Source organism: Mustelus asterias, chromosome 27 (genome assembly GCF_964213995.1).
Source record: "Mustelus asterias chromosome 27, sMusAst1.hap1.1, whole genome shotgun sequence".
Taxonomy (NCBI): domain Eukaryota; kingdom Metazoa; phylum Chordata; class Chondrichthyes; order Carcharhiniformes; family Triakidae; genus Mustelus; species Mustelus asterias.
Window position 1 is genome coordinate 30,539,600 of NC_135827.1, and position 14,817 is coordinate 30,554,416.

The window sequence follows — 14,817 nt, forward strand, 5'->3', positions numbered from 1 at the left end:
TTCCTGTTCTGGATAAGTTTTTTTTTACAATTTTCAATTACACAAGATAAAAATACCAGTCACAAAACAAATGATACCTCAAGAATTCTGCCAAGCAAGTTAGGTTATGGATGTTATAGTTTCGAGCTCCATCTCAGTATACTGAAACTCCTGCCTTTTGAAAGTGACATGTCACAGGAGGAGTAATTAAAACACTTAACTACAAACACCTGGGAAAGGATCACTGCTACCAGCTGAGCGCGTTTATCCAGTGAGGGGCTTAACCATACAGACCAAGGATGTTCTAGCATCTCATCCTTTCCCTCTTAGTGGAGTGAAATGAAATCAATTTCAGATAGCAGTGGGTTGTTCCAAGAAGTCAGAATGCCCCTAGGCCAAGGAGTGGGGATGAGGGAGGAAGAAAGCAGCAATGATTCCCACACCTGATAATCCACAAACCACTGCACAAAGTAGAAAGATGCTCAGTGAGCACTGAATCTGGTTCAGTTGTGACAATCCCATAGTCAAATGACTCACTGTCACACAACATAAATGTTCACACATCGTGAATGATCACTTGGGCAAAGCAATATGTGGAATCAAACTCCAGACGCAAGTTAATGTCAAGAAATGAAAGTTAAAAAATTGAATTTAATTTAATTGCAGCAAACTCAAGACAGAAAGATCCAATCCTCATTCACTCAAGTAGAAAAGCAACTAATATGATTGAGAGTGCGGAGGAATGATTGAGAGTGTGGAGGGATTGGATGAGGAAACATCTCATACATCGGACATGTTTAGACTGGAAGAAAGATGATTTGGAAGTGAGATGATCGGTATATAGGTCATGAACGTAGCCCAATCCATCACACAAACCAGCCTCCCATCCATTGACTGTGTCTACACTTCCCGCTGCCTCAGCAAAGCAGCCAGCATAATTAAGGACACTACGCACCCCGAATATTCTCTCTTCCATCTTCTTCCTTCGGGAAAAGATACAAAAGTCTGAGGTCACGTACCAACCGACTCAAGAACAGCTTCTTCCCTCTGCTGTCATACTTTTGAATGGACTTACCTTGCATTAAGTTGATCTTTCTCTACACCCTAGCTATGACTGTAACACTACATTCTACACTCTCTCGTTTCTTTCTCTATGAATGGTATGCTTTGTCTGTATAGCGCGCAAGAAACAATACTTTTTACTGTATGTTAATACATGTGACAATAATAAAGCAAATATATAGGATTCTGAAAGGAACCTAACAACACAGATGATGATATCTCACCCTGCCCAGAAAGACACTTCTCTTCAACGGATGAGTGTGGCTCCAACACTCAAGAAGCTTCACACCATCCAGGACAAAGCAGCCCACTTGATTGGCACCCCTTCCACAAACATTCACTCCTTCCACTACCGACACAATGTAGCAACCATGTGTACCATCTACAAGATGCACTACAGGAGTTCAGCAAACCTCTTTAGACAGCACCTTCCAAACCCACAACTGCTACCACCCAGAAGGATAAGAGCAGCAGATACATGAGAAAAGCACCAACTGGAAGTTCCCCTCCAAGTCACTCACCACCCCGTCTTGGAAATATATCACCATTGTTTAACTGTCACAGGGTCAAAATCCTGAAAGTTCCTCCCTAAGAGCACTGGGCGTACTACACCATGACTGCAGTGGTTCCAGGAGACAGCTCACCATCACCTTCTCAAAGGCAATTAGGGAGGGGAAATAAATGCTGGCCCAGTCAGAGAAGCCCACACCACTTGAAAGAATTTAAAAAACAGTAGAACCAAAAGACAAAGTCTGCGCTTAAAGTGGGATAAATCCAGGAACAATGTCATAGTGAGCGAGTGGTCAGTCTATGGGACATCTGGGTTGGGCCTCCTAGGAAGCCTGTAAAGGCATTTCTAGAGCCAATTTTGAAATACGGTCTGAGTAATGTGACATAATAGATGCTACGTGTGGGGTAATGGTGAGGAACAAGTGAAATTTGCATCAATGCTGTTCAAAATTCTTCATCATAAGGTCTTCCTCATGTCATATCTGGGTTTGTTACGGACTAATTGAGATATTGATTGCTATAATTAATCAATAACTGTATCATCACAGTACTATCTAATGGTGATCTAGATGGGCACAAGTGTGCAGGAAGATGGGATCTGAAAGAGCACCTGGGTTAGCATGGACAAGATGGGCCAAATGGTCCCCTTCTGAGCAGTATCATTTCATGGTTCTAAATCTTTTGCCATCTAAATGATCTTACATACAGCATCTCTTCCTTCATATGAAATTGGCTAAGGCAAGTATTCATCCAATGAAGTGAGCTAAACAATGTGGTAATAAGTTTTGAAATTGCCTCTTATGAAAGATGAAACCCAATAAAAAACAAGAATTATCCAAAAATTTGAAGTAAGGAACAGAAATAAACTGTGTTTATTAACAAATCAGATATGAATTAGGTAAATCACAGTTGATGAAATAGATTTCTTTTAATTAGAGCTGGGAACAAATTTGGTGTTGCCACAGAGGTTCCAAGACAGGTTTAAAGGATAAATTTGGAGCGTGGACATGTTGAACAGAAATCAGAAGCAATTTTAAATAACAGGGCCAAGATGAAACTGTGCATATCACAGCACCACACATGCATACCCCATAACCTTCAGCTGTAGCCTTTTAAAAACAAAATTACATTTACAGTGCATGGTTATGACTTTCCTGTCATTACAATGCGGATCTAGTGGGGATGGATACAGTAAAATTGCATCAAACGCCGAGCACAGCTACAACATGTTCCCAATTTCAATGCTGTTTCAGAGAAATTAGCACATACATTTCTATCAACTCGGGTGATTTTAATTCCATGGTTCAGGTTGGGACAGCGATGCACAAGTTTACTTTGATCTTTGACGCTAGACATTTACATTTGAAGATCAAAGGGAAAAGCCAGTGATGCAACCTGCACCCGCACCAATCGAATACATTTTTCTACACCAAGAGCTTTGATTTTTTACAAGCTGTGCTACATAAATGTTGTGTACAGGCATTAGTGATAGTGTACCAGCCGTTTGGTGACTTCAGTATCTACAAGTATTTTGATTTAGCCCTCAAGGCTAGGTTGCATCAACAATATTCAGCCAGTGAGGAAGCTGAGTGGAAGAGGAAAAGGAAAGGAACCCATACAGATGTTAATCTCAAGATAACTTTCCAAACGGTGAGGGGCATGAACATTTTTAAGTTCTTAAAAATAAACGCAAGCTGTCAACCATGCTTCAATGGTATAGTTTAGTTTTGCCATTGAGATGTAGGCCCTGTTTTGCCCTCACCGGTGGATGTAAAAGATCTCAAAGCAATTTTTCAAAGGAGAGCTCCGCAAGTGCCCTGTTCCAATATTTATCCACTTCTAACACCCAAAATTATCACAGTGCTACTGGTGTGACCTTGCTGTATGTAAATAAGCTGCATTGCCTACATTACAATGTGGAGATGCCAGCGTTGGACTGGGGTAAAAACAGTAAGAAGTTTAACAACACCAGGTTAAAGTCCAACAGGTTTATTTGGTAGCAAAAGCCACACAAGCTTTTGGAGCCTTAAGCTCCTTCTTCAGGTGAGTGGGAATTCTGTTCACAAACAGGGCATATAAAGACACAAACTCAATTAAGTTTGTGTCTTTATATGCCCTGTTTGTGAACAGAATTCCCACTCACCTGAAGAAGGAACTTAAGGTTCCGAAAGCTTGTGGCTTTTGCTACCAAATAAACCTGTTGGACTTTAACTTGGTGTTGTTAAACTTCTTACTTTGCCTACATTACAACAGAGACCAGGCTGCAACAGTTCAGTGAAACCTGTAACCAAAGGGCATGTCCAAAAAAAGAGACAGACATATTCAAAAAAACTGACATTGTAATAGTTACAAAATGCCTCAAACCATGGACACTCGCGATATAGGAATTATGGGACAGCCTTCAGTGCGCTATGGGGCACACAGTTAAGCATGAGGTGGCGCGCTTGGAGAGAAAAAAGATTCAGTTTGTAAAATGAGGAGCTCCTGACCCACCACTTAAAATGAGAGGGAGACAGTCCATTTCTTGGATTAAATGAGAGGTTTTCCTGCCAGTATGGATATTAGGTAAAGAACTCCCCACTCCACATTTTTTTTATTTATTCATGGGACACAAGCATCACTGGCTGGCCAGAATTTATTGCCCATCCCTAGTTGCCCTTGAGAAGGTGGTGGTGAGCTGCCTTCTTGAAACACTGCAGTCCACATGCTGTGGGTTGGCCCACAATGCCAGAATAGCATGGTGGGGTGGGGTGCAGAAAGGCAGGCTGAAATCCATAAAGATCCATAGCCGAACCAATGCGCCAGCTGAGTACCAGTGTATCAGATACCAACTAGCTAGTATCAGCCTCCTCAAAATTTCAAACATTAGGAGCTGCAGCACGCAAAGAGGAAGGAGAGGAGGCTCTGCTGGCCTTTATTTCCACTTCCCATTCCCTAATTTGAGTGCAATCGCCCAGACACTACAGCCCTACAGCAGTTGCCTCATCTTGTGCAGGCTGCAAACACAGCAGATTCCAGGATCAGGAGGACTTCCCTCTCTCAATGGAAAAGGACATCAAGATAGCAATGACTGGCATATCCAACAAACAAAAAAAAATGAAATTGCATCCTATTAGTTGCATAATTCTAATTAATAATAAAGGGACCAAAAGGGAAGAAATACTGTAGGAGAGACAGCCAATCCCAATATATTTATCTCATTTTGTTCCATGCACATATATTGACAATTTAAGGACACCTGATGCAAATCCTTTTGATTTTTTAAATATTATTCATTCTAGGGACAGCATTTATTATCACCCCTAATTGCCAATGAGAAGATGGTGGTGAGCTGCCTTCTTGAACCACTGCAATCCTTGTGGTGTAGGTGCACCCACAGTGTTGTTGGGGAGTGAGTGCCAGGATTGTAATCCAGCGGCAGTGAAGGAACCACAATATAATCCCAAATCAGGATAGTGGGTGGCTTGGAGGGAAACTTCCAGGTGGTGGTGTTCTCATTAATCTGTTGCTTTGTCCTTCTGGGTGGTAGAGGTTGTAGATTTGAAAGATGCTGTCTAAGGAGGCTTGGTGAGATCCTGCAATGCACCTTCTAGATGGCACACACTGCTGACATAGTGCATCAGTGGTGGAGTGAATGTTTGTGAATGGGATGCCAATCAAATGGGCTGCGATGTCCTCAATGGTGTCAAGCCTCTTGAGTGTTGTTGGAGCTGCACCCATCCAGGCAAGTGGAGATCATGCTTCATACTCCTGACTTGTCCCTTGTAGACAGTGTTCTGGTCTTTGAGGAATCAGATCAGTTTCTAGTCAATGGTAACCCCCCCAGGATGCTAATAGTGGGGGACTTACTGGTGGCAATGCCACCGAGTGTCAAGGGGCAATGGTTAGATTTTCTCTTGGTGATTACAGTCAATGCCTGGCACTCATGCATCATAAATGTCACTTGTCAGCCCAAGCCTGGATATTGTCCAGGTCTTGCTGCATTTCATCATAGAAAGAATCAAAGAAACCCTACAGAAAGAGGCCATTCGGCCTATCGAGTCTGCACTGACCACAATCCCACCCAGGCCCTACCCCCATATCCTTACATATTTTACCCACTAATCCCTCTAACCTACGCATCTCAGGACACCAAGGGGAAATTTTTTTTAGCATGGCCAATCAACCTAACCCGCACATCTGTGGACTGTGGGAGGAAACCGGAGCACCCGGAGGAAACCCACGCAGACACGAGAAGAATGTGCAAACTCCACACAGACAGTGACCCAAGCCGGGAATCGAACCCAGATCCCTGGAGCTGTGAAGCAGCAGTGCTAACCACTGTGCTACCATGCCGCCCCAATTTGGACATGGATTTTTTTCATTTACAGGTTTCACTTACTTAATTGGCTGTAAAGCACTGTCCTGAGTTTGTGAAAAGCGCTATATAAATGTTTGTCTTTAACAGAGGTGGTGCCATAGTTGTATTGTCATTGGACTAGTGATCCAGTGACCCAGTAACACTGGAACTTGGGTTCGAATCCCACCACAGCAGGTGGTGAAATTTGAATCCAATTTTTTAAAAATCCAGAATTAAAAGTCTAATGATGACCATGGAACCCATGATGTGGAGATGCCGGCGTTGTGATGAAGGAACAGCACTCCAAAAGCTCGTGATTCCAAATAAACCTGTTGGACTTTAACCTGGTGTTGTGAGACTTCTTACTGTGACCATGGAACCATTGTTGATTGCCGTAAAAACACATTTTGTTCACTAATGTCCTCAAGGGAAGGAAATCTGCCATCTTTACCTGGTCTGGCCTACATACGACTCCAGACCCACAGCAACGCCCTCTGAAATACCTCTCAGTTTCTATGGCTATTAGGAATGGCAAAGCAAGTGATGACCTCATCCCGTGAATTAATAAGACTGGAGAAAGTACCAAAAGCCTTTATCAGACAACTATTTACACCATGGTTCCATCACAAACCAAACTATGGTAACTCTCAACTTAACGATCCACAACCTCAAGTTAAATGCAGCAAGATAAACAAGTGCACTTCCAGCATGTTCTACAGCTGCACTAGAACGTTTCAAAACACCAATAATGTTTTTGCCTTGAATGCTCAGTTTCCTTCATTGAATGTTCTTGTTCAGTTTCTATCTTTTTTCCTTTCTTAGCCCCTACTCAACTAAGCAGCTTCACAATTAGAACATAGAACAGTACAGCACAGTACAGGCCCTTTGGCCCACGATGTTGTGCCGAGCTTTGTCCGAAACCAAGATCAAGCTATCCCACTCCCTATCATTCTGGTGTGCTCCATGTGCCTATCCAATAACCGCTTGAAAGTTCCTAAAGTGTCTGACTCCACTATCAAAGCAGGCAGTCTATTCCACACCCCAACCACTCTCTGAGTAAAGAACCTTCCTCTGACATCCTTCCTGTATCTCCCACCATGAACCTTATAGTTATGCCCCCTAGTAATAGCTACATCCACCAGAGGAAATAGTCTCTGAACGTCCACTCTATCTATCCCCCTCATCATCTTGTAAACCTCTATTAAGTCCCCTTTCATCCTCCTCCGCTCTAAAGAGAAAAGCCCTAGCTCCCTCAACCTTTCCTCATAATTCCTACCCTCCAAACCAGGCAGCATCCTGGTAAACGTCCTTTGCACACTTTCCAATGCTTCCACATCCTTCTTATAGTGAGGTGACCAGAACTGCACACAATATTCCAAATGTGGTCTCACCAAGGTCCTGTACAGTTGCTGCATAACCCCACGGCTCTTAAACTCAAACCCCCTGTTAATAAACACTAACACACTATCGGCCTTCTTCACGGCTCTATCCACTTGAGTGGCAACCTTCAGAGATCTGTGGATATGAACCCCAAGATCTCTCTGTTCCTCCACATTCCTCAGAACCCAGCCGTTGACCCTGTAATCCACATTCAAATTTGTCCTGCCAAAATGAATCACCTCGCACTTATCGGGGTTAAACTCCATCTGCCAGTTTTCGACCCAGCTCTGCATCCTATTAATGTCTCTTTGCAGCCTACAACAGCCCTCCACCTCATCCACTACTCCACCAATCTTGGTGTCATCAGCAAATTTACTGACCCACCCTTCAGCCCCCTCCTCCAAGTCATTGATAAAAATCACAATAGCAGAAGACCCAACACTGATCCCTGTGGTACATCGGTGGTAACTGGTCTCCAGTCTGAAAATTTTCCATCCACCACCACCCTCTGTCTTCTATGAGATAACCAATCACTTATCCAATCAGCCAAATTTCCCTCTATCCCACACCTCCTTACTTTCTTCATGAGCCGACCTTGGGGAACCTTATCAAACACCTTACTAAAATCCATGTATACAACATCAACTGCTCTATCTTCAGCTCCACACCTAGTTACTTCCTCAAAGAATTCAATCAAATTTGGGAGGCAAGACTTACCTTTCACGAATCCGTGTTGACTATCCCAGATTAAGCTGCATCTTTCCAAATGGTCATAAATCCTAGCCCTCAGGACCTTTTCCATTAACTTACCGACCACCGAAGTAAGACTAACTGGCCTATAATTACCAGGGTCATTTCTATTTCCTTTCTTGAACAGAGGAACAACATTCGCCACTCTCCATTCCTCTGGCACTATCCCCGTGGACAGTGAGGACCCAAAGATCAAAGCCAAAGGCTCTGCAATCTCATCCCTTGCCTCCCAAAGAATCCTAGGATATATCCCATCTGGCCCAGGGGACTTATCGACCCTCAAATTTTTCAAAATTGCTAATACATCTTCCCCCTCCAGCTTATCAGCCTGTATCTCACACTCATCCTCAAAAACATGGTCCCTCTCCTTGGTGAACACTGAAGAAAAGTATTCATTCATCGCCTCTCCTATCTCTTCTGACTCCATGCACAAGTTAAAACTACTGTCCTTGACCGGCCCTAACCTTACCCTGGTCATTCTTTTACTTTTCACATTTCAATTCCTCGAATGCCTAATGTACTCACAATGTTCTAACTTTGTTTTATATTTTCTGATTGCAAGCCTTTAGAGACAGAGTTCTTTGCACCCATCTATATTTTAGGCTGATACAATAAGACAAGGAGTCCTCATTCCCAAACCAAAATCAGTCAGCTCTCTCTAGATCCTCATAACTATGCTCAATAAATGATTTGACATTGCAACGCCCCTGCTCCTTCAGTATTAAACCTGAAATGAAGTTGCACCAGCAAGGATCCCATATTGATTACACATTATGACAATATATTTGCCGCAGACAGTGCATTTTCCCAACTTCACATTTATTCATGGTGAATGAATTTTTGCTGCAGGGAATAGTAATAATGTTGTCAATCACAATGACAAATGCTGCACCTCCTCAGATACCCAGTCCAACAGACTAGGAAGTTTACTGGATCTTATATTTTCTCCACAAGACCAATCTCCTATTCTCTTGATACTCCTCCAACTCATTTGCTGACCCCATGCTTGCAAAATTTGAAAACAGCTCGCTCGTTTCAGGTACAGCATCCCTCTCCTTGAAATCTGCCATCATTACCTACCTTCTCAAAAAAATCCACCCATCTCCAATCTCCCTTTCCAAAGTCCTTGAACAAATCGTCACCTCCCAAATCCTTGTCCATCTTTCCCACAATTTCATGTTTCAGGTTCTCCCCAATTAAATGTTCACCACTGTACCATAATGGCCATTCTCAAAGACACAAATGACATCCATCCTCAGAGCTGCAACCGAGCTAAACAGTGCATTCTTGTCCTTCTTGATTTGCCTGATCACAACATCTTTCTACAATCCCTCCCACTCCATTGTCCAGTTGGGTGCAATTACCTTGCCTGCTTCATTCTTTTCCACAAAATTGTAGCCAGGAAATCACTTGCAAAGGGTTCTCTTCCTACTTCCTCACCATTATCTTTGCAACCTTCAGGAATCCAGCTGAGGCCCCCTGGACATCAAAAAATACAATGCAATGTTCCACATGCACGTTGACCACTCAGCTCTATTGTTATCACTCACCACGGTCTCTGATTTGTCAGAATGGGTAGAAATTCCCACCAATTAAATTTCATACAAAATTGAGTCAATAGCTCTTATCCCCATCTCAAACCCTATTCTCTAGTCACCGACTCTCTCTTTCTCAAGAAACTTTCTGAAATGGTGTCAGGCCACTTTCAATCTTGGTGTTTGCTTTGATCCTGAAATGAACTAGTCCGTTCCATCACACGACTCCAATCCTGCCTCTGCTTACCTGCTGAAACCTGAAATGAACTAATCTGTTCCATCACACGACTCCAACCTGCCTCTGCTTACCTGCTGAAACCCCAATGCCTTTATTATCTCTAGACTTTACTATTACAACATTCTCCTGGCTGGTCTCCTGCCTTCCACCCTACACAAGACTTGTGCTCATCCAAAACACTGCTGACTGAGTTTTAACTCACAGGGCCACCCATCCATCAGTCCTGTGCTTGCTGACCTACTCTGGCTTCCAGTTCAGCAACATCTCAACTTTCAAATTTTCATCCTTGTTTACAAATACCTGCAGAGCCTTTTCCCTCCTCTTGTACTTCTCCAATTGTGGCATCTTGTCTGTTCCTGATGTTAAGACTTTCAAAATTGGCAGCCATGCTTTCAGCCGCCTTGGCCCTAAGCTCTGGAAATAATTCCCTAAACATTTTCACCTCTACATTTCTATTCTCCCTTCAGATGCTCCTTAAAATTTATCAATTTGACAGGCCATCTGTCCTGCTGTCTCCTACTATGGCTCGATGTCAAACTTTTCTTGATAATGCTCTTGTGAAGCACCTTGACTTGTTTTGCTAAGGCAAAGGCACTATACAAATACAAAACATTGCTTCCCACAAGGATCATACCTTGGCCCTCTCCTATTTCTCATCTACATGTTGCTGTTTGGTGACGTCATCCAAAGACACAACACCAAGTAACACATGAATGCTGTCAATACCATGACTTTCAACCCCACTGTGGCTTGTGTTTTCAGTTTGTTTGACATCTTGCCCTGGATGAGCAGCAATTTCCTCCAAATACTGGGAAGGCCTGAGGCTCTGAGGTTGTCTCCCTAAACCTCTCTACCACTCAACCTCTCTTTTCTCCTCAGACCCATCCTTTAGCCAAGCTTTCCCATGCTAATATCTCTTTCTTCGATTCACTCCTGCGAATGCACAGTCTTTGATCTGTGCAGACTTAACTTGATATTGCCAAATAATTCAACGTTTTGCAGGTGGGCAGAGATGGTTGCACAGAATGAGGCAGAGACAGTTGCACAGAATGAGAGACATTATCAGTTAGGGTTCCTGCCCTTAATCACTATCAAGTGATCCTTGCCAATAACCTCATACATCAGTTTCAGGCGAGGACGGGATTGGGTTTAACTACTGTTGAATAATCCACAAAGATCAGCCGCTCCAGTTTGACATCTGTTGAATCAGATCCCAAGGAAGTCAAAACTGAAATTAAATCCAACTTTAACTGAGCATGCCATAAAAACCAATTTGCACCAAATCTAGTAGTCATTAGGCAAGTTCATGGAGGACCCCTCAAAAATTCTCAAACAATGAATTATTTGTCATGTTAATGTAAACAGCAGTCATAGGATGGTTAAGCAGAGGTGGTGGTTATTCAGCCTGTCACATCTGTGCCACTCTCTACAGGATCAATTCACCTGGTGTCACTCCTCTACCTTCCCCCATAGCACTGCAATTATTTTCTCTTCAAAATATTTATTCTACAAATAGCAATAAAATTATTTTAAGTTTTACATGCTAGTTGAGGGAAGGTTGCCGATTTGGAAACCAAGGTGCACTAATCTTTGAAAGAGTGAAACTCCCAGCTCTTTCTGGTTGATGTCATTGGATCTTCAACATTCATCTGAAGACCAGGCCTCACTACATTTGAAGGACAAGCCATTAGACAAGGCAGCAGTCCCTTCCTAATATAACGAAACCTCAATCTAGATTAAAGCAGGTACATGAACATAGAGAGATGTTCTTAGGATTCACATATAGATGGGTTCATATACGTGCAGGTGGCAGGACATGTTGATAACGTCGTTAGAAAAAAAATACATGGTCCTTGGCTTGATAGAGGCACAGAGTACAAAAGCAAAAGAGGCTTTGGTAAATCTATAAACAAATCCCTGGTTGGACCTCAGCTGGAGTATTCAATTTTGGATACCACACTTAGGAAGGACGTCAAGGCCTTTGGAGAGAATGCCAATTTACCAAAATACAACAGGGATGATGGTTTTGGGTTTGTGGAGAGAGTGGAGACACTGGGATTGTTCTTAGAAAATTAAAGGAACACTTGGAGGCATTCAAAACTACGGAGGGGTTTGAGAGAGTAAATAAGGAGAAACTATTTCCAGCGGCAGGTGGTGAAATAAAGAGATTTAAGGTAATTAGCAAAATATCCAGAGGGGAGATGTGGAGGATGTTTTTTCATGCAGTGAGTTGTGATCTAGAATGTACTGTCTAAAGTTTATTAATTAGTTACAAGTAGGCTTACATTTTTTTATACAATAGTTTATTTATTAGTGTCACAAGTAGGCTCACATTAACACTGCAATGAAGTCACTATGAAAAATCCCCTAGTCGCCACACTCCGGCACCTGTTCGGTTACACTGAGGGAGAATTTAGCATGGCCAATGCACCTAATCAGCACATCTTTCAGACTTTGGGAGGAAACCCACACAGACATAGGGAGAACATGCAGACTCCGCACAGGCAGTGACCCAAGCCGGGAATCAAACCTGGGTCCCTGGCACTGTGATGCAGCAGTGCTAACCACTGTGCCACCATCTAAAGTGGTGGTGGAAAGAGATGCAATATTTTCAAAAAGACTTCGGTAAACATTTGGAAATACTTGGCACAAAAAAATTTAGTATGGATGACCTGCACTAGTATTCTAGGGAATTGGAGCTCAAGTTCCATCTTGGCAGTTTGGGAACTATAAATGTTTAAAAGCTAAAGAAAAAACCCAGAACTAAAAAATTGACATCAGTCATAGCAAACCGTTAAGCTGTTGGATCACATTAAAAGCCCAACCAGTTTACTAATTCTATTTATGGGATGAAACCTGCCATTCATTGGCAGAACAGCCCATACATGACTCCAAAATAACTGAGTCTTAAATTTCCCTCTCAACTGGCCCAGCAAGCCATTCAGTCATATCAAACCACGATCCAGTGGCTCAAGGAAGCAGCCGAACCTTCTCAAGGCCACCAAGGATGGGGTCAATGCGAGCCACACCCCCCCAGAAACGAATTGACTCTTCTTGCTTCAGAAGAGAGGGATTTCTGCAGGAAAGAAATGTGGTGCAGAAGGCAGCTATTCGGTGTTTTATTGAAATGTTTAAACATGGGTTTATTATTATTACAATTCTTCGCAGTTTGGAAGCTCAACCGTTTGTAAATGTGGCCTATTCACGGTGTAAGGTCCAACACAGAGATGCTAACAGCACTGGGCCTCAGTCCCAGGGCTGGGGCCTCAGTTACTCAGCTGCCTCTCCCTCTTCCCCCACAACCCAGCCCCGCCCCAGGACAAAGACAATCCCGCCTCGCTTCTCTCCACCCACCTGCACATCTTCGTTCCGCAGCTCGTCTATCAAGACGGCGATCGGGTACAGGGAATCATCGCCATCAGCCACCTCTGCCGCCGCCATCTTAGCCCGCTGCCGACCGGTGTACGGGGTCCACCCAGGCGATGGCAGGAGCGGAAGTCGCCCCCGCTCCCGGCGGCCGAGGGCGCGCCGCGCGTGCGCACTGCGCGGCGAGGCCGGGAGGCGGGACGCCATCTTTGGTGCAGGCAAGGGAACAGACTGGCAAAGCTGCACTGGTGCTGGCTGGAGGGGCACAGATTCCTCTCTCAGTCCCTTTCTCCAGGTGGTGAAGTACTGAGTGACTAAGTTTAAAGAAATTAGCTTGTCACTCATGATGATCCAAGTCATCCTTTCCTTCTCCCCTACGTACTCTATGAATGTCATGATGTGGAGATGCCGGCGTTGGACTGGGGTAAACACAGTAAGAAGTTTAACAACACCAGGTTAAAGTCAAACAGGTTTATTTGGTAGCAAATACCATAAGCTTTCAGAGCGCTGCTCCTTCGTCAGGTGACTCACCTGACGAAGGGGCAGCGCTCCGAAGGCCAGTGGCTTTTGCTACCAAATAAACCCGTTGGACTTTAACCTGGTGTTGTGAGACTTCTTACTGTGTATATTCTATGAATGTCATGATGTGGAGATGCCGCCGTTGGACTGGGGTGGGCACAGTAAGAAGTCTCCTCATGTTGTGAGACTTCTTACTATACTCTATGAACGGTATGCTTTGTCTGTATAGCGCGCAAGAAACAATACTTTTCACTGTATCCCAACACGTCAAACTACAATAAATCGAATCAAAAAAGTGCACTCCCTGAAACAAAAAAAGAAAATGCTGGAAAATATCAGCAGGTCTGACAGCATCTGTGAAGAGAGAATAGAGCCAACGTTTCAAGTCTGAAAGACCCTTCGTCAGAGCTGACACGTTGAATCCCGGCAGTGCAGACAAAGGTCATTCGGCCCATCGAGTCTGCACCGACCCTCTGACAGAGTATCTTATCCAGGTCCATTCCCTGCCCTCTCCTCGTAACCCCATACATTTATCCCACTAACCCCCCTAACCTAATCTTGGGCACGGAAGGGCAATTTAGCATGGCCAATCTACCTAACCTGCACATCTTTGGAGTGTGGGAGGAAATCAGAGCATCTGGAGGAAACCCATGCAGACAGAGAGAGAATGTGCAAACTCCACACAGACAGTCACCTAAGGCTGGAATCAAGCCCAGGTCCCTGTGAGACAGCAATGCTAACCACTGTGCCATCGTTCCAGCCCACAATAGAAGACCCACAAATGAAGACGAGAAAATAGAAAAAGCACTCCATGTTTTATCAGCAGAATTTCAATGCTAATGTGATGCAAAGTATGTAGGCCGTAAGTCCCAACAACTAGTGGATCATACCAAATAGCTCATCCCTTCGGCTGTTCAAAACAGGCAAAGTACTGACCGTATCCAACCAACCGGTGCTGAAGAACTCAAAACATTGTGCTCAATATTAGATGCGATTACCTGATTGGACAACACCTGCTAAACAATCCTGATTGTGCTAAGAATTACACTAACAACCAATTTAAGATTATCAGTCGGGCTCACAGCCTAGCTGACTTGCACGCAGTAGAAGCTTCACATATATACACACAGGCCCTGGTC

The 14,817-nt window shown here is 43.7% G+C and overlaps 1 protein-coding gene across 1 annotated transcript in view; it reads right to left on the bottom strand.

Moving 5' to 3' along the window:
* The window catches only part of ppp2r1ba (protein phosphatase 2, regulatory subunit A, beta a), a 53,914-nt gene extending 40,607 nt beyond the window's left edge, over nucleotides 1-13,307 (bottom strand). Inside the window, exon 1 of the mRNA XM_078198940.1 lies at nucleotides 13,148-13,307. Coding sequence (XP_078055066.1) covers nucleotides 13,148-13,234 — 87 coding nt within the window. The 5' untranslated portion in view covers nucleotides 13,235-13,307. The remainder of the gene's footprint in view (nucleotides 1-13,147) is intronic.
* Between the last annotated feature and the right edge of the window lie 1,510 nt (nucleotides 13,308-14,817).